This window comes from Ailuropoda melanoleuca, unplaced genomic scaffold, assembly GCF_002007445.2.
Source record: "Ailuropoda melanoleuca isolate Jingjing unplaced genomic scaffold, ASM200744v2 unplaced-scaffold11384, whole genome shotgun sequence".
In the NCBI taxonomy this organism is placed as follows: Eukaryota; Metazoa; Chordata; class Mammalia; order Carnivora; family Ursidae; genus Ailuropoda; species Ailuropoda melanoleuca.
The window spans coordinates 3,688,847-3,710,273 of record NW_023179820.1 but is presented as its reverse complement, the minus strand read 5'-3'; the positions used below and the strand labels follow the sequence as shown (position 1 = coordinate 3,710,273).

At 35.1% G+C, this 21,427-nt stretch overlaps 1 protein-coding gene across 1 annotated transcript in view; it reads right to left on the bottom strand.

The window, feature by feature from the left end:
- SNTG1 (syntrophin gamma 1) overlaps window positions 1–21,427 on the bottom strand; it is a 556,874-nt gene that overhangs the window by 39,856 nt on the left and 495,591 nt on the right. The window contains exon 16 of the mRNA XM_034650177.1: window positions 19,126–19,218. Coding sequence (XP_034506068.1) covers window positions 19,126–19,218 — 93 coding nt within the window. The remainder of the gene's footprint in view (window positions 1–19,125; window positions 19,219–21,427) is intronic.

Below are 21,427 nucleotides of genomic sequence, written 5' to 3'. Positions count from 1 at the left end.
GGCTCCCCGCTTCGTACCTCGATACTCAGCGCTGGAGATGTTCATTTGTAGAGATCCAGATGTATCTTCCTGCGTCTCAGGCTGATTCCGTGGATATTCCTGCTGGTCTGGTACCTATCCAGCTCAACTCAGGGGACCGGCTGAAAAAGGTGTCCCCTACTCCTCCGCCATCTTAACCTCCCCCCAAGTTGGATCTTCTGGGGAGTAACTGATGTTTAGTAACTACAGAGAGCTTGGCTGAAGTTCTGAATTTCCATAGCATTTTATCTGTACCTCCATTTGGAAACAGCTTCCACCTTGCATTTAGTTCCTTATGACTGTGGCTTATCTTCTAGGACTTCAGGCTCCTTAGGAGCCAGGCAGGAGACAGGTGGGAGTGCCCTTAGTATCTTTCAGAGGGTATGCCAGAAATTGATTTTTTAAACAGGCCAATTAATTATGAAGAGATTGAAAGAGTGATAAAAAACCTTCCAAACAACAAAACTCCAGGACTAGACGGTTTTCCTGGGGAATTCTACCAAACATTCAAAGAAGAAATAATACCTATTCTCCTAAAGTTATTTAAAAAAATAGAAACAGAAGGAAAGCTACCAAACTCATTCTATGAGGCCAATATTACCTTGATCCCCAAACCAGGCAAAGACCAAATCAAAAAGGAGAATTACAGACCGATTTCCCTAATGAATATGGACGCCAAAATCCTCAACAAGATCCTGGCTAATAGAATCCAACAGTACATTAAAAGGATTATCCATCATGACCAAGCGGAATTCATCCCTGGCATGCAAGCGTGGTTCAACATTCGCAAATCAATCAGTGTCATAGATTTTATCCAGAAGGAAAAAGCCAAAAGTCATATGATTCTCTCAATAGATGCAGAAAAAGCATTTGACAAAATACAGCATCCTTTCCTGATTAAAACCCTTCAGAGTGTATGGATAGTGGGTACATTCCTCAATCTCATAAAAACCATCTATGAAAAGCCTACAGCAAATATTATTCTCAATGGGGAAAAGCTGAAAGCCTTTCCCTTAAGATCAGGAACACGACAAGGATGCCCACTCTCTCCACTATTATTCAACATAGTACTAGAAGTCCTTGCAACAGCAATCAGACAACAAAAAGGGATAAAAGTATCCAAATCGGCAAAGAAGAAGTCAAGCTGTCTCTCTTTGCAGATGACATGATACTCTATATGGAAAACCCAAAAGAATCCTCTCCAAACCTATTAGAAGATATAGAGCAGTTCAGTAATGTGGCAGGATACGAAATCAATGCTCAGAAATCAGTTGCATTTCTATACACGAATGATGAGACTGAAGAAAGAGAAATTAGGGAATCCATCCCATTTACAATAGCACCAAAAACCATACGTTACCTTGGAATTAACTTAACCAGAGACATAAAGGATCTGTATTCTAGAAACTATAAATCACTCTTGAAGACATTGAAGAAGACACAAAAAGATGGAAAAATATTCCATGCTCATGGATCGGAAGAATTAACATAGTTAAAATGTCCATGCTACCCAGAGCAATCTACACTTTCAGTGCTATCCCAATCAAAATACCAAGGACATTTTTCAAAGAACTGGAACAAATAGTCCTTAAATTTGCATGGAACCAGAAAAGGCCCCTAAGCGCCAAGGAATTGTTGAAAAGGAAAAACAAAGCCGGGGGCATCACAATGCTGGATTTCGAGCTGTACTACAAAGCTGTGATCACAAAGACAGCATGGTACTGGCACAAAAACAGACACATAGACCAATGGAACGGAATAGAGAACCCAGAAATGGACCCTCAGCTCTTTGGGCAAGTAATCTTTGATAAAATAGGAAAAAACATCCGGTAAAAAAAAGACAGTCTCTTCAATAATGGTGCTGGGAAAATTGGACAGCTACAGGCAAAGGAATGAAACTTGACCAGTCTCTCACACCATACACAAAGATAAACTCCAAATGGATGAATGACCTCGATGTGAGACGGGAAACCATCAAAATCATAGAGGAGAACATAGGCAATAACCTCTACGACATCAGCCAAAGCATCCTTTTTCATGACACATCTCCAAAGGCAAGAGAAACAAACAAAAAAAATGAACTTGTGGGACTTCATCAAGATCAAAAGCTTCTGCACAGCCAAGGAAAGAGGCAAAAAAACTAAGAGGCAGCCCATGGAATTGGAGAATATATTTGCAAATGATGCTACAGATAAAAGACTGGTATCCAAGATCTACAAAGAACTTCTCAAACTCAATAGGCGAGAAACAAACAATTCATAAAATGGGCAGAATATATGAACAGACACTTTCCTAATGAAGACATAAAAATGGCTAACAGACACATGAGAAAATGTTCAAAATATTAGCCATCAGGGAAATTCAAATCAAAACCACACTAAGATACCACCTTACTGCAGTTAGAATGGCAAAAATTCACAAGGCCAGAAACAACAATTGCTGGAGAGGATGTGGAGAAAGGGGATCCCTCCTTCATTGTTGGTGGGAATGCAAGGTGGTACAGCCACTCTGTAAAACAGTGTGGAGGTCCTTAAAAAGTTAAAAATTGAGCTACCTATGATCCAGCCATTGCAATATTGGGTTTTTACCCCAAAGACGCAGACGTAGTGTAGAGAAGGGCCATATGCACCCCAATGTTCATAGCAGCTCTGTCCCCAGTAGCTAAATCGTGGAAGCAGCCGAGATGCCCTTCAACAGATGACTGGATGAAGAAGTTGTGGTCCATATATACAATGGAATATTACTCAGCTATCAAAAGGAATATTTTCTCAACATTTGCTGCAACATGGACGGCACTGGAGGAGATAATGCTAAGTGAAATAAGTCAAGCAGAGAAAGACAATTATCATATGGTTTCTCTCATCTGTGGAACATAAGAACTAGGATGATCGGTAGGGGAAGAAAGGGATAAAGAAAGGAGGGTAATCAGAAGGGGGAATGAAACATGAGAGACTATAGACTCTGAGAAACAAACTGAGGGCTTCAGAGGGGAGGGGGTGGGGGAATGGGATAGGTTGGTGATGGGTAGTAAGGAGGGCACATATTGCATGGTGCACTGGGTGTTATATGCAACTAATGAATCATCGAACTTTACATCAAAAACCAGGGATGTACTGTATGGTGACTAACATAATATAATAAAAAAAATTTAAAAAATACAATAAAAAAATTAAGCATTACTGTAAAAATGGATGAGATGGTGATGCTCATGAAAATTGCTTTGTAAATAGTAGGTTGTCTTTTTTTTCCCCTATTAGGTAAAATTAGTTTTTTTATTTTTTAATTTTTTTAATAATATTTATTTTTTTATAATTGTCACAATACAGTACATCCCTAGTTAAGTAAAATTAGTTTAGTAGAGTTTTTCCAATAGAACAGTGGGATATGGCAAATTCTGATCTGAGTAGGCCCCTGACCACAAGTAGCAATAATAGTGATGTATGGAAGTAGAGGTGAGAACTTTCAGAAGACAAAGACTGCCCTCTGGACCTGTCTATAGTCTTCTATGGAAAAACAAAAAACAATTTTCTATTTAGTTTTAAAATTAAAAATTTATTTGATCTTAAACATAAGTCATAAAATGCATTGCATTTTGAGAAAACCTGTCCCAGTAAATGTCATAAGGATTTCTCATTCCTATGAATGATATATTGCATCGACGTGTGGTTCCAGGCTGTACCATGTCTGGAAAACATCTTCCATCTCCATCTGCTCCTATGACTTCCTTGTGTTTCTCCCTTTTTTTCTGCATAAAACTTTAGTATGTAATGCCCCTAAATTCAAAGCAAGAAGGGTAGTGAGCAGTAGAAGTACAGTGTAGAACTAGAAGGGTCAGGGAGAATTTTTGACTGTGAGCTTCGACCCTTTCAGAGACATATTTATTCATTAATTGATTCATTTATCTAAAACGTTTAAAATGGAAATATTTTTTTGTCAAGCTGCTTAATGCTTTCATCCAACCCTGCTTTCTCAATATGTAACGCAGCCCTCTCCACAAATCCACACTCGACAGAGAAAACCAAGCTTATCTTTACAGCATCCTCCTTTGCAGAGTCCTATTAGTTGAAATACTGGCTGGTATGGGAATATCACACCAGGATATATTCCTGGTCAGCATAAAGGGGACAGGCAGGGTCCTTGCAATAAAGTTAAGTGCAGTTGGACGAGGAGCACTAAAGACAGCTGTTTCCTCAGGTGTCATGAGGTGAGGACAGAAGTATTCATTATTTCCATGTCCATGAGCCAGCTGGTGTACCAGTGCATGCTGCAACTTGTCTCCTGGTTTTCAAGAAGAATAAAACTGTCAGGAATTGTCAAAGGGGTCAGTGGGAAATAGGAAATTCTAGATGGTATTTACATGAAAGATGCACAGGAAAAAGAGGAAAAGTGGGAATTCTGAATAGATACAGGTCTTATTTATTGCATGATTGAAATTCTCCCCTCAGCTCATTTCATAGCCGGTCCTTTCTCATCATCTAGGTCTCACTAGAAACATCAATGCCTCAAAGACCCTTTTCCCTTCAAACCATTAAAAGGCCTTTTTGAGGTCTTCTGTTTCTCAATACTGAAGAGGAAAATTGCCCAGAGCAGGCCCAGGCCAAGAGGCCCAAGAAGATGGAAAGTTACTAACGATAAGCTAGAGATAACCAGAAGCCCTACTGGGAGCAAGAGATAACCAGCCCTTTCTGCTTCTGTAAACAGGCTTCTCGCCACAGGTTCCCTGCACTAGTGTTCCTGCCTAAAGCAGCCCCCGCTCCCCCAGTTTAAACCCACCTGCCAGCCGTCAGCATAGCCCTTGGAACCTGACTGCCTGCAGTCCCCTATAAAAGCCCTATAATCCCGTTGCCCAGGGCCCAGAATTTTGAGCACGAGCCCATCTGGGTCCACCGTTGTAAAATAAATTTGAGTTCTCCTAATTTGAGTGTCACTTTGTCTCTTGCCAGTCTGGCTTTTATTTTTCTGCAACATTTTCTTGTTCATTTCCTTCCCAGACAAAACTGCAGTCTGTGATCATCTTGTTCTCTCCTCACTGCAAAGAAAGCTTCAAGTCTACAAGTACTTGGTCTGATTAACTCATCAGTGCATCCCTTGCCTTGAAAGAGTAGCTGATACACAGTTGGCACAATGAAACTAACTTTTGTGAAATACGTGCATCAAGACAGAATAAATATTAAAGAAGAAAAATCTTCCTTCTCCTCCCTTTTATTATGTGGTTGTCATGTTATTGGAAAGGTGGGAAAAACATACTAAAATGAGAACTTTATTAAAACACTGTGAAGTAGCCAACTTTTGAGCAGGCAACACTCTTAACAACCAGCAGGTAGTAATATCTCTGCATATGGCAAGCCCATGGTCTCTGTCTTCTCTAGAGAACTTTAACCAACGGGCCCTATTTGGGTTTGGAAAATTCTTGCCACCAGTAGTAAGCTTAATTTGTTGAACTTGAGGGAGATCAAGTACAAAATGACTAAGAGAACGCAAAGCAAAACAAAACCAAAAAACTACTAGCAATATATAAAGACATTTCTGAACATTTTTAAAATGTGGAATTTGATCCAAAGACTTCATTATAAATAATCACAGACTAGATTTTCACTTGCCCAAGTCTTTCCATGGATGACTGCTTCTACTTGTTCCTGGAGAAAAAGGAGGTTGAACATCGTCAAATAGAGTTGGTGAGTGAGGTCCATAAGCACAATAATGTCTGAGGACAGTTTCAGAAATGAAATTCATTTAACTTAGTTTAACCAGGTAGTTTTTCCCATGGAATACATTTCAAAAATTGCACTATAAAATAAAATATTTAATGCAATAAGGTATCTGAAATACCTTGTTGATGTATTAAAACGTTTGTTTTGATAGTCAAAAACAGTGTTTAACTCAACATATTCCTTGATTACATGGAAAGATAAATCTAAGTGGCATTTTGATTACATGGAAAGATAAATCTAAAAGTGGCATTTTAAAGATGTGTTTAAATATATTTAAGTGCCTAAAAGCTGCAGGTAAAGTTATCTGTATGTATGAAGAAGGAACAACACAATGAATCACAGCATTTTCAATACTGTATTGATAATTAAGTCGTTGAAGATAGCCAAAACAAAGTTTATTGACCAAAGTGTTCCCTCCATTAAAGATTATGACAAAAAGTGTGCAAAGGAATCATTTGCTTTGACCTATGCTTTACAATTAATACATTTTATTTAAAATAACACAGGTGAACATAAATGCTAAAAACCTCTGGTTCAATGCCATTTGCGATTTAAAACTTAAGGTAATCATTCTTTAAACCAGAGTGTAATCCTTATAAAACGTGCCAACAAATGATGATTGAAGAGGAAACGTTGAATATCTCATATGAAGATAATGAGGTACATAGCATTAAGTCATTTGATGAATTAACACATATACAGATCATAAGTAATTTAAAAATACTTTGTTTAGTGCCTGGGAAGCATTCTGTGTGTCTGTTGTTGTCTTTCAACTGACATCTTATTACAATGAACATCGCATTGTTCTAGGTAGGCCCTTTCATGCCTGCCCAGTGATGCAATAGCCAGAGTATTTCCATTTTCTGGATAATACAATTAAAGAAATGGCATATACATTCATAATAGCTCACAGCTAACAAGTGGGAATCAAACCTAAGTACGTCATTCTACATGGTTCATATTTCTACTTTTATCCCAAGCTGCATCTTTGATTTGCTAAAATTCTTTACTTAACTAAAAAAAAAAATCACAGACCCATTTACTGACCATGATCAGTTATAAATGAACTTTCAGTATTAATGCCTGACTCCTTTCTTAAAATAGAGGAAAGACTCAGAGTCCCATTTAGTGTAAGACACTAAACTCAAGAAAGAAACTTACTGATTTTCCCCGAACATAGTGTGTTTTGAGTTATTATGTCTTCTTTATAATGCTTTGCTATTGTAAGCTCCCCCCCTCCACACACAAGTCAAAGCTTTCCATAAACTATTCATTTGTTTAAGATTCATTGCTATAATTGGCTTAAAGTTTGGGAATCTTAGTGATCTAAAGAACATTTTATATTTGTGTAATCCCTCAAAAAACAGGATTCAAAGCTGGATGTAACTAAGCGACTCAGGGTAGTGAATGAATTCATGTTTGTATAGCATCAAGAATGTCTTAGACGCAGACTATTCAAAAGTATAATTCATAAGTTACATATAAATGGAAAATGAAGATATGCAAACGATAATGAAAAACTGGCATGTTGAACAAAAAGAGACAAAAGAATCTCAAACTTTCTCAATTTTCTTCTTTCACTGTTTGCAAGGCTCGATTTTTCATGCCCCACAGAAAAATTCCTCTTGAAAAAAAAAATGGAAACAACCTCTACATAAGAAGGTAATGTAAGCATCATGTCATCTAACTTATGAGAAATAGATGTAGGATATTTTACAATATCCTACAAAACACCAGAAAGGGGTCAAAAACACTAGAAAGAACAATCTATATGTATTACAACTTATTACATAGATCATATTAATAATTAAACAAAAAAATGCTTTGAAACCAGGGTCTATTTTCACTCTTCCTAGGATGCCAAACACCTGGTACTTGGCATTTAATTTATGTTTGCCCAGCAATAACCACAAATACATTCTTCTTTTCCTTGCAAATTGCCTTGATGGGTCTTCTAGTTAAGCAGTAAATCAAACTTTCCACCCAGCCTTATTTCCATTTTGCATCATCCTTCAACTCTGGCAAGAAGCCCAAGCATACATATCACCTCTTGCCTTCCTTCCATCTACCTCCCACACCCTGAAATTAATTTACAACAAATTTTAGTATTCTAGAAGTGGCTCTATTTCCTTCTCTTTTTTGGGGGTGGGGGCTAGGGGTCATATTTGTTGGAAAACCAGAAGAAACTTTCTCTTTAAAACTATTTTTCTTTACACATCTTTATACTTCTCATTTGTTCTTCATTCACGTAAAATTTATCCTAATTAAATATGTCTTTGGGCATAATTTGCATTTTTACTTCAACTCTATACTAATTTTAAAATCTTGTAAGTTTGAAGGGTGATGACAGAGGGATTAAAAAAAAAGCAATATCAAAAGATCACAGAATTAGATGAAAGCTTATGGCTTTCACTTATTTCCTTAGGTGGTATCATATTCATCCATATATTCATTACTAGTCATTGAGTTAATTCTGTGTCTTTGAACTGTGCTTGAGTCTGGATCAGAGATTAGAGTTAATATCTCCACAAGGCTTAATTGTGATATATTATGATAAGTGCTATGCTGGGGTCTGCCTACAATTCTCTGCTCTCAAAGAATGAACATCTAAATTAGACATGTGAAAGAAGGCTATCTGGATGAAGATTTGCACTCAAGGCTGAAAGTAAAGTGTAGGAATATTACATGCAAAAGTGTGGAACATCCCTGGATCACCAAATGCCCCAGGAGATGATATTAAATTGCAGGCAGAAACAAGAACATTAAGAGGCTTCTGTATATGATAACAAATATTGTCTTAAAGGTAGTAGGAAGCCACTAAAGTAATTTAACAAGATAAATGAAGACACGGCTGAATTTACATTTTAAAAATATCATTACTCTAGCAATGGTGTGAAAGATGGACCAGAGAAGAATGTAACTTCATGTCTTTATAATGCTTTGGCTTCTTGCCACAGTATCTGAAAGTACACAGTTCCAGAGCTGTCTTTTTCATTAAGCTGTAGACTTCTTGAAAGGAGGGACTGTATTTATTTTTGTACTCCTTGTGTATCAGTGGTTATGGCATAGTTAATGCATAACATAAAAAGAGTGTGTTCAATAAATAAATCCAAAGGGACTATTTGGATGGTATTGCAGAAACCCAAAGGGAAGGGATTGCCCAAGTTAGTTAGGAAACACCTTGCAGATTTATTTAGAAGTTGTCGAGGAAGAGATAGGAGTATAGAACACCATTCACACTTCTTTTGATGACTAAGATAGGAATGCAAAGGAGTCAACCAAAATGGACAACAAACTCAATGTTAGACACACTGTGTTGAGATGTTTGTAACATGCCGCCTTAGCGATCAAGATGCGTATCTGAGCTTTAGTTAATGGAACTGAAATTCATTATCATCAGACCAGCTGCCTAAATTACAGACTGGCTGGAACAGCCCAATCAAACTTGGAGTTCTCTAGCAGACATTTTTCATTTAAATTTATTCCTTTCAAATGGACTCCGCATATAGGGATCTATGTGTATATATATATATATATATATATATATTTCCATCTCATATAAGGAATATTCAAAGAGGAGTATACAGACTTTCACTTTAAGAATTTATTTGGAATAACAGAACTAAAAAAAAAATTAAAAACCAGAAAAATTGTTTTCAAACTCAGACTCTGTGAGTTATTTTGTAATAGCTTGGAGTCATCAATCTAGTAAGTTGATGTACAAAGAGTACTTATTTTAATCATATCTACATAAAATTTTTCAAAAGAATAATCAAAATATATGTGAGAAAGGATGCACTAACATGTTTCCACATACTACTGGATGTAGCATGGCTATTTTTTATTATTAACATACTAATTCTATTTTGAGAAACCTTACATGTCATGTGCATAATAACGGGCAAGAAAATTTGGTTTTGTTGGCATAAATTTCTCAGATCCTTAGGGTTTTGTTTTTGTTTTGTTTATTGTTGTTGCTTTTTTTTTTTTTACTGGCAACGTGACAATTCAGCCATATTTTTAGTTCATATTACCAATCCTCTATATAAATGAACTCTTTTCTAGTTATTTCTTTTTTAACATATGCACACACAGTTAGTTGCCAGCTCAATGGATAATAACAGTTCTGGAGAGAAAAAAGAAAGGAGTTTCCTGTAAATTCAAGACAATGTGTGCAATGTAATAAGCCTTTACTGTTTCATCTGGTTGTCTGCAGGCTGTGCCACTGACAGAGATGAAGCATGTTATTAAAGAACTGCTAAATTAATACATAAGTATCTGCATATCTTTATTTTTGAGGCAGCACCATTCTTTGCATTAACTAATTTGATTTCTAAAATTTAATTATGAACATTATTGGTGTGAATCAATCATTTATTCTTTTTCTCCCTGAATAATAAAAAAAATCCCAGCATTCAAAGAAATTTGTATTTCTAGAAATTGATAGTTTACTTTTTATAAAAATTGTATTGTTTTTTATTTTGTTTACTTTTGACTCAATTGTAAAAGACATCACTTGGGAAATTATTGCATTCACTAAATTAGCAACATAATGAATTACCTCAGGATGCATAATCTTTCTTTTTGTATTGAAACATTTCAATGTAGTTAAAATGGCCATACAATATTGCAAGCAGTTGAAGACAGTCAATTACTCAAGGTTAGTGAGGGCATATGTAAATCTAATGCTTAAATGGATCTACATAAGATGGCATGTATAGGCAATCCCAGCTAGAGCCTAAATTTTATTTACCCAATGAATTTGGAATAATCTCATATCTTGGTGGAATGAAGCCTGCCTGCCAGACATTTGTCTGTATTGGAGACCAAGAATTCTCTCAGGATAGAAGTCATTCTGACATGGGTAAAAACAGTTACACAGCACTCCATAGTATAGGGAAAAGCAATCAGAGAACTACACGCTGGCATTTTAAGTTCCCAATATACTTTGGCTGTTTATAGTGAGTGACAGGCAGGGCTAGGTAGGGAGAGATAGACAGGGAGCTCTGGGATCAGGGTCATAGAATTCCCCAAAATGTGGAGGTGTAAGGAAACCAGAGATAAGAGAACAAACCAGACCACCCTGCCCTAGGTGTCAGAGGTTGTTCAAACAGTCATTTGGGACCAACAAAGAATTACCAGACCCTAAAAAGGAAGTGAGCCATTAAAGATGTTATCGTTAGTCCTTACTCAATGGTGTTATCAAAAGAGATGTTAAGAGGATTTAAGTTCCCTGGTTAGCTCTCTATAAAAGACCATCCTTAAAAGCCCCCAGTGGCAACCCTGATAGGAGCCCTTTCACTCCTGAGAGCTTTTTTTCTGTATCCTTCCCTAATAAAAACTCCATCACTCTTTTTCGTCCATGAGATTCTTTCTTCAACTCCATGAGACAAGAGCCTAGCTCTCCTGCTTCAATAGTATCTGAATCCCATGGTACATCACACTACACTGGAGCGTGTTTTCCCAAGAAACTTAGAAAAGTCATTTAACTCATGTAAGATACATAGCAAGAAAAGTAAGAAAGCATCCTTGTCATTTTTACTCTGAACGTATTAACTACTCAGCGACTTCTCCATAGCTACTTGCATGAAAATAATTCAACAGATGTCCTCCAAATCCACTCCTTTTCCAGTGTATTTCTTTCCCCCCAACGCACAGTTGCTCAGGTCAGAAACTTTGGTGTTAATACTTAGCTCTAGCCTCTCTCTCTAAGCACTACTGACAGTGTATCCTTATCATAACTCAGCTCCTCATGGCTCTTCATTCTCAAAGCCTCCTACTCTAAACTCTCTAATAAGCCCCTTCCTTTCCAACATCCACTCATCTTCCTCTCCAAATCATTATCCACAACAGTGCTGGAGTCATCATGACTTGCATCATGCTACTTAAGATAAAATCTGTTAGTGGCTTTCCATGGTCCTTGGCACTATGGGCATTTCAGCCGTAATCTGCATCCTCCCTGTACCCAGGCCTATTGCAGTGTAACTCTGAGGTGCTCTTCCAGGTGACCTGTCTTCTTATTTGGTTGTGACCTCATGCTTTGGCCAGTGAAATTTTGCAGTTGTTCCAGCAAGAGATGCTAAAGAAGAATTGTGTATTTTGGCTTGCTCTCTCTGCCTTTGCCGTCTACAAGAAAAGGACATGCCAGGTCTTACCTCCTCCTTCTGAGAAGAATGAGGAACAACTAGAGTAGAGTCAAATTATGATGCTTGAGGGAACCAACCAAACTGCAGACTCACAAAGAGCCCCATACAGATCAATAGTCTGATCCCATATAAGTGTGAGGAAAAATCTACTGCTGTAAGCCAGTGACCATTGCCATTGGGTATTACGTAGCAATTTTGTGGCCACAGCTAACATGTGAGTGCCAAATCTTTACTGTGAAGACCAAGGCTCCTTATTATTTTGTGCCTCACTACTTTTGACCACTGCTCCCCTCCCATTCTCCTGCTCCTGCCATACTGAACCTGTCAGTCAAGTCACATATCAGAGTGTTCACATATGCCACTGCATCTGCCTCCACTGTGTACCTTGTTAGCCACTCATGACCTGTCAATTTTCAGGTGAAATGTAATTTTCTCCAAGTACAAATTATGGGCCCTTATCCTACCTTATATGCTTCCATGCTACGCTGAACTCCCTTTGCTGAGAATCATTAAACTTATGATTACTTGCTTAATGTCTATCTTCTCCCCTGGGCTCCATGAAAACAAAGACCTTCATGAAAGCACAGATTCACAAGAACTGGAATGTAGCGGACACATGTGTTCATTGATTGATCCAAAATTCTAGAAAACACAGGGCCATTGTGACATTTTGAGAATGGCAGAACGGTAGCAAGGTATTGTTGGTGCTGGTGCCCTGCAGTGAGCAGAACTACCCAGCCACGTGGGAGAAATGTAAGTATCCACCTCTTATGAAGGTTCACCGTGTGCCACTCACTGTGCAACACTCTCCGTATACAATTTATTTAAATATTGCAATAATCCCATGAAAAAAGATGTTGTTTGTGGATCTATTTTGAGGTGAGGAAAATAGGCTACAGCAGCTATGTGATTTGCAAAGGTCCTGCAGGTGTTAAAGGTGAAAGGCAGCTAATTGATGAGTTCTGGGGGATTTGAAATAGAAGGGGGAAAACATGATGAATTCCTGGATTTAGATGAAAAGACAAGATCTGTAGTTGACACAAAACCCACTGAAAGATGGCTGGTCAGAAATAATGCTTCAGACTTTAGAATCTGTATTTGACAATTTACTATATTTTTATTTTTCTAAAAGCTATCTTATTTAATTTTAGAATAATGCTGCAAGATAAACACACAGCTATTATTATCCCATTTACTATGTGATAGTTGCAGAAGTTAATACATTATATTAGCAAAAAATTTCATAAAAACAAAACTGATGATTGAAGGAAAGACGATCTAAGATACAGTGAAGAAAGTTTTAAGACAGATATTTTTAATAATGAAAAAATCCAGAAAAAAATAAAATATATCAAAAGCCCCAGAAAGGAATTAAAATTAAAAATTTTTAAAGGGCGAGGAAGAAGGGAAAAAAGATAGAAAATGGAAAAAGTATATAAAGCATACTAGCCAAAGAATTTTTGACTCTTATCTCTTTTTGTTCTTTATATACTTTGAATTATAAATTTAGCCAATAAAGTATGTGTTAGTTTCTACATTACTTTATAATGTCTTTATATTGCAAGAAATGAATGAAAAAATCCAGGATTTTATTATTGTGGTGAAACTGGCTAATATACTGGCATGAAAACTTGGGTTAATACCTCTCTTTTGAACATTTACTTTAGGGCTCTTTGAAATTGCTTGAGGGTTAAAAAAAAATTACCTGATGAATTGTTTCCCTAAATGTCTGAGTTTGTTTTGCAATAAATGCAATGTTCTTCATTCTCCTAAAAGCAAAGAAAAAATAATTTATCTGAAGAAGAATGTAAAAATTCCATAAAATAGAATTTGATGCTTTTGTCCATGTTTCAGGGCTGTAAGTTACACAACTGGGGAAGCAAAATGATTGAAAGATATTGTAAAAAGGAAAAATGCTAACATTTATATGAACATTGTTTTCACTACATAATAGCATATGTATATTTAAGATTTCTACTTATGTAGAGATATTTCAAGAAAACATTCATTTTTAATAATTTCAAGCTTTCCTTTTGGGCTTTTAACATTTACCTTTGATATGAAATAGTTAAAATACTATAGAAAATAGCATAAATGGAAAAAGATAAAGGTTTAATTCTATGTTGAGAGGTTTGACCTATGGAATTCATATTATAGTTATGTTATAATTATAGAAGTGCTTTTTAGGAAAAGTCAAACGTATAATGAAATGCATGTGTGTACATGAAGACCATATATCTTTAGGAGAAACAGTAGCTCCTTAAAATTAGTGACCTTCAACTCACCCAATATATATCAAAGACTCTTGAAAATGAAAAGTGTAAATAGAGGTCACTGCAGAAATCAGTGTCTACTTAAAGGTATAAATGGATTATATAGATTAAGATACTTCAGGAATCAATATGTTAACAATGAATTGAATTCTGAAGCACAATTCTTTGGGAAGAGAAAGTTCTTTAATTCTAAGATCTTAAAACCAAAAAAGAAGTGATTTCAATTAGGGGGACATTGTCTTCTAGGGCACAAAATATAAATTCCTAAAATGCAGGTCATCATGCACACGGATGAGTTTTATAAATTTCCTCCAGATAATGTTTCCAAACTATAATCAAAAAAGTTAGTAATGAATACAAGAAGGAAACACAAAATCATTATAGTAGCTTCTAACATATGACAGAGCTAATTCTTAAACATGTTACCTTTTCACTTAATAATTTATTATCTGCATAGATCTGTTAACTAATCATGACTTCAGAAATATTTTTAATATGCTGTGTGTTAGGACTGGCTCTTAGACATCTTGAAGTAGAGAAGTCTTTTAAGTATGTTATACTAGAATTTCTCAAATTCAACTATTAAAACATTTTTTTAAAAAACTATCAGACAGTAACAATTTTGGGGAACCAATATTTTCAGAGACTCTGTCAGGAAAACAGTAATATGAGTAATACACTTCTCACGAGGTGTAAGAGTCAGGATTTATGGTATCCTATGCGTTGCATTTGACATTTAGACAGGATGAACAGTCTTTGGGCTCCAATTATAGCCAACAGAACCCTTGAAGTTGGCTTATCCCCTGGGCTGCAGCATAAGGAGTGAGGAGGAGGTCTGAGGTGTGGAATAGGATGCCTTCATCCTCATTTTAACCATTAGAACTCAGGTGTTATTTGTTTGATACAAATAAAAAGAACCTTCCCTCATTTTTTATTTTACAAAATTTCATGTTTAAAAAGAGAAGTTTGAACGTTGTTCTTCTATGTTATCAAGGGGAAATATAAATTATTTCCATTCGTGGCCCTTCATTTGGTCTTGCCTCCATCCAATCAATGCAATCTGTATACCTCCACTAGAGTGACCTTTCCACGGTATAAATCAGGATTAGGTCAAACATGCACTGGACCAAAATCCGGGAGCCCAGTTTTTCATCCTCGGCATTTTCTACATTTCCTTCCTTATAACTTAGCTTCCATGATATTGAATATCTCTTACTTCTGTTCATACACTGATCATTTTCACCTTCAACTTGTAACAGTGTGTTTATTTGACCTTGTTAACCATACATTTCTTTTCCTCTAGAACATTTCTGGGTGGTAGGTGCCCAAAGGAGGGGCAATTTTGGTAATGTAGAACCCAGGCTTTCCCCGGGTCTTCTCCATCTCAGTCATCCATTATTCTACTGGGTTTATGCTGCTGAACACATTTTTGATCATATCCTTCATATGTCTTAATTCCTTCAAAGGTTCTTCTGTTCTTGGGATCAGATATAATTCTTTACTAGGATCCCTTTCATAATCTGGCTCTTGGCTACTCACAAACTTGATCTCTCATCTTGTCTGACCTCAAATTCAATGCGTTCCTTACTTACAGATATTTGTCTGGATAATCTTATCCTTGGTGTCTCAATTTCCAGGAAGCCTTCCTTGAGTACCCAAGACTGATATCTATATCATCTATTTCTATATCTATCTATCATCTATCTATCTATCTATCTATCTATCTATCTATCTAGTCTCCCTCTTGTATCTTTCAATAGAAAGCAAGTATTCATTAACTATTTATTTATAAATAGTACTGCTGAAGTCTGTTTATATAAGAAATCTATTAATAGATATCAGTAGTTAATGCATATATGAATGTTTAAAGGGATATAATGGCAACAAATCTATATTTTTAGCTATGGGAATTATATTAGTACTGCAACATCATATTTTTGACATATTAATGAGAAAACCTTTTCTGACACTGAAAAGGCTACATTTTAATAAGCATGAAGATTACAAAGAATAAGCTGAACTGTTATATGGCAATGAAATTCTATGAGGGAATCTCCCCAGCAATACTAAGGGAAACAGAAGAATGTGCAACCCATTGCTACAATGCCAATGTAAACTGAAGCCTGAAATGCAGCGCTATTTAGTGTGTCTTGTACAGTCTAGAAAATCCAGGGAAATGGTTTTCCCTTAGGACTTTCATGCACAAGAAACAAGTAACGAGAACCAGCTTGACATTCCCAGACTGCACTGCTTCCAAACCCTTAGCAGTCTAGTGTGAACTAAGGTCATGGAGACTATTTCCAACCACAACATTCTGATCTGGTCTTCTAATTTATTTTTTCATTATTGTTTATTTTATTTTTAAAAATATCTTGTAAGAAATGATAAACATGGTTTTTGTTTTGTTTTGTTTTTGTTTTTGTTTTATATTAAGGTAGCAATTCTCCCCTTTGCTGATGTACTAACAGTGCAGAACTTGCTTCAAATGGAGCTCAATTAACCACTCAGTGCACCTCTTACCCTTTCCTGAAATCTATACTTTATCATAAGTATAGATTTGGTTTGCTTCCACAGTCACTTCAAAGCTAGAGGGCCTGATCAAGATGCAGACCAGACAGACAAAATGTGAACAGCTAAAGGGTGTCAGCAGTATTGCTGCTTGGCCTTCCCCAAACCAAACGTTGAAAGAATCTGCTGGAAATATATTTTTAAGGATTCTTTCCACACGCATTAAGTAGAGAAAATAACAATATTATTTGTTTTAATAAAATATTGGAACAAAACATGTTTTAATTTATTTATTATGATTACTTTTTTTAATTTTCTTTTTGGTATTTAAAAGTAACTTTTGGGCTCATTTCATGGAGTAAGGCCACCTTCTTGCAGTACAGCCAGCTCAGTGGTTTGCCCAGGACCCTTCTGGTATATGTCTGTTGTCTTGACATAATTATTAATAGTTCCCTATTACTGTGCAAGTGTCACAGTTTCTGTGAGGAATGCTCTGTTCAGCATAAGCAGACAGGCTCTTTCCTTCCCTCCCAATTCTCAGATGGCCTTGAAGTTAGGAACTTCCAATAACAGAAAATGGGAAGATGGTGATTACCATTCCCCAAGGACTTTGGCTTTTTCTGCATTAAGCTTGTACTGACTAAAATCTCATTCTTGCTAAATGATATGCCCTAGATGGCATCATAACAATTCGCTTGGGGTCTCTGAGTACTCATCCCTTCTGCGCACACCCAGGCAGGAATACCTCAACATGTCCTATAGAACATTCACATCTGAATTTTCTCCCTTTCCACATAAAGAGATGAAACAGGACCCTGACATGGATTTTGATTATACCATCCTTTAAAAAAATCTTAAATTCAAGCATTCAGAAATGTGTTCAGATGAATTTTATTTCTTTCCCTCTCATTTACGAGGTGTGATTCTTTCATCTTCCTGTGATAGAGTTTGGTGACAATTGTTCCTACAATATTTTCTTTATAAAATCACCCTTTAACTTTTTTTAACCACTTTAATATTTTTAAAGTTTTTTATTACATTGATTTAATAATTATGAAATTGAGTAATAATTAAATTAGTAATGTGTTAGATTAATCTAGTACTCATGAGCCTATCCTGAGTTGAATGAATATTTTATTCAAAAGAAAGTCTTTGATCAGAGGAAAAGCTTATGGTAGTTTCATATGAGAGGCATCAAAAGAGCCACAGCACCTGAAATTCCATGTTTAGATAAATATTCTTTTGACATTATGCAAAGGCAGTGTACTGGATGGTCAAATCAAACTGACCATCATATGTGTGCTATTTAATTTCGCTATGTCGAAAAAAAAATTGGCCACCCTTAAATAATGTGAGCTTTTGTGTGACAATCTCAATTGCTGGGTCGTGAAAAATCCTACGCTCTCCAGACACCAACCCACATCATACTTGGCTATGAGCTGCAGGACTGCCCCATGGACTCCCATCTTTCTCAAGATCCAAAGCCTCTCACTTTCTGTACACTGACTTTCTTACACATTTATATCACTATCTTGCTTTATTTGTATTTCTTTTTGAAAATTTTGTACAATGCTTGATTTTTAGGTAAGATATAAGTTTCCCAGTAAAGGATTAGTGGGAAGGAATATATAGGCTTCTTTCTTAGGCCATACTTGATAAAGGAAAAAGTGGAGGGGATCTGAGGAACAGATGTGTCATGGGAGGGAAAAGAATGTCCTCCATGGGGACCAGAGCCCCAAGTCAGAAAATGCAGCAGTGACTCCAGTACTAGGAGATTATCAGTGGGTGAGGGTTCAGTTGTGTTTTAAGGTTTTTTAGATATGACTAACTGAGAAGATTCCCTTCATCATTCAACATACGTCACTCTTAGAGGAAGATCGTTTGTGGAAAAGGCATCCAATCAGATAGTACAAGTATCCTACCAAGCCAAGTAAGGGTTAACAAGGGTTATATTCCCTGGCTTGAAATTCTAAACCCCAAATTCCTCCGTACTATGATTCTAACATATTACCTATAAAATTAAACTCTAAAAAATGTTTTCACTATTTGGATATTGGAGATATTGATGCAGAAAAATAATAAAGAAACACTTTGTTTAAAAAACTTGTGTTTGGAGAAAAAAATTTCCCTTAATAAGAGGCTAAACCTTTAGTAAAAGCGAATATATATAAAATATATTATGCATATATTATAACATATTATAAATTATAATGTATATATTATACATATATATTCACTTTATATAGTTATAATGTTTTGTGGAAACATGTTTGTTTTATTAAAAATCCAAACTTTTGTTTTTCTATAAACAGAATAATGCATGATTTATCTTCTATTAACAAAAATGAGGATCTTAAATTTGATACATGATAACCAATTAAAATGCTGACAGGAGTTAGAAGTTATTTCAGTCATTCTTAAATTACAGTGTTTGCAGCACATTTCTCAGAGCTGACCTGAACACATTACCTTTGTTGCAGCATCATAGCAGATAAATCCTGTGCTAAAGTCAATCGTGAGTCCCATTAGATGACTTTCTAGCACACATGCATATGTCTTGCACTAGATAGAAAAGAAAACACTGTTACTTTTCATGTGATTGACCCAATATCAGTATTAATAGCCAACATTTATCGAAGACTGTGTGACAGCTCCTGTAATAAGTTGTTTATACAGTAGCTAACTTAATATCAGCAATAATTGTATAAGAAACATAGTATTACTGACATCTTAATGTTAATAAAGCAGGCTGAATATTTTTTCACCTGCCAAGGGGTATGCAGGACCACATTTCCCATCCTGCTCCATCTGAATGTGTCTTTACCTAGTGCTACAGTGACACCCTTTGTTATGTTTGCAATAAAACTGGTAAAAAATGTTTAGGGTTAGGCAAGATTATGTTCATTGTTATATTCTATAGCTAAATATCATTGTATTCTCATTAAAACAAAAGTGAATTATTAAAGGTTAAGATATTGCTTCAATTCTTAGCATATCAATTTCATGGACATTATGAAAAGAGAACTCTCAGGCACACAAACACAGATTCAGTAACCAAGGCAAAATATGTAAGAACATCTTTACCTTAAGAGTTTCTCATATAATGTTCATCCATGTGGTATAAGCTATTTCTCATATAATGTTCACCCATGTGGTATAAGCTTGCTTATTATTTGTATAAATCTACTGATTCTTAAAAAATCAACAATGACTTTTCACACTGAGATCAGATTAAATTATAATTTTACTTATATACATATTTTGGAAACACTACTAAAATAGAAATACTAAAATTTAACAATAACAAATACAAAATAAAAACTCAGGACTTATATGTCACATGATGCATATTTATGTCCACAAGCCAATTTTTTTTGCATTTAATTGAAACTCTATTAAGATATTCAAATGAAGAAAAATACTCATAATTCACAAATAAGGAGGGAGAAAGGGAGGAAGAGAAAGAGATAAATCAATCTCAAGCAAATTTTCAATACTAATCCTTTGTCATGTTTGTTTTATAATACTGTATATAAAAGCACATTAAATGAATCACATTCTGACTATAATGATGGTTAAATGCATCAAGTTGCCTTCACCTAAAGCTATACTCAGGGCTTTAAGCCCAATTTGCATAGGAAAGTTATAACCATGCCAAATTATTCCTTTGAAGTCAAGTTTTCAAAAACTAGCTCAGAAAACAAATTTAATGGGCCTTTTAAGTTCAGTTTTATTTGTAATTTTGTTTGTTTAATGCATGGGCATCTTCCATGCTTGTATCCATCTATCACTATTAAAACTACTGTCAATATTAAGAAATGTTCAAGGCTGTCTCATTTCCTTTAATGTAGACATATTTGTTTGCTATTCTCAATTACTATAATTTAAAAGAATATATCATATGAAAAGACCTTTAGTACAGAAAGTTAAAATTTATTTCATAAATTTCAGAATTACAAATGAAATTCATCAATAATCATTAAATTGAAACAGATATACAAATGGAGACTCACTGAAGTTTAATTCTATGATTTATAATCTTTTAATAAACATATGATGACTATACTTAATATAGGTTTTAATACTATATTTCATTTGTTTTATTTCTCTATTTTATAATAAAAATTGAATTATAGTTAGAAAAAAACAAAAAATTATACTTTTTAGGGACAACTTGAAACATTTTGAAAGATTTTGCACAATTATATATTATTACACAACATTTGAAGATATGTCACACATAAGGCACTTTTTAATATGTCCTTTTGGATGATAGCTAAATGTCTGTATCTGGATTAAACACATATGAAAGTTTCAAATAATAATAATACTAGTTAAAGAAAATAAATTTTATAAATGATATGCTTTTTCATTAAAAATCCTATTTTAAAAGAGCTACATTTATTCAAATTGAATTGTTGTAAGGTAAAAAAAATTTAAATTGTCTGCCCTTTACCAGTATTATTAATTAATTCTGGGAAAATTTTTCAGAAACAGGACAAATAAAGGTACTAAAAGTACTGTAAATGAATTAGGCCCAATACAGTTACTTTGAATGCTAAGAATATGTTGTAAGATTTTATTCATATAAATTGTTATCTTCCTGTTTCAACATTCACTACGTTTTCCAAATTTGTGGGTATTAATTTAAATGACAATGTAGAATGTTTAGAAATACCTGATTTTAATGGATTAGCTCTTAATTAAATATGTAGATATTTATATCAATATAAAGTACATCAGAGATCCAGAAATATGTAAGTAGATAGAT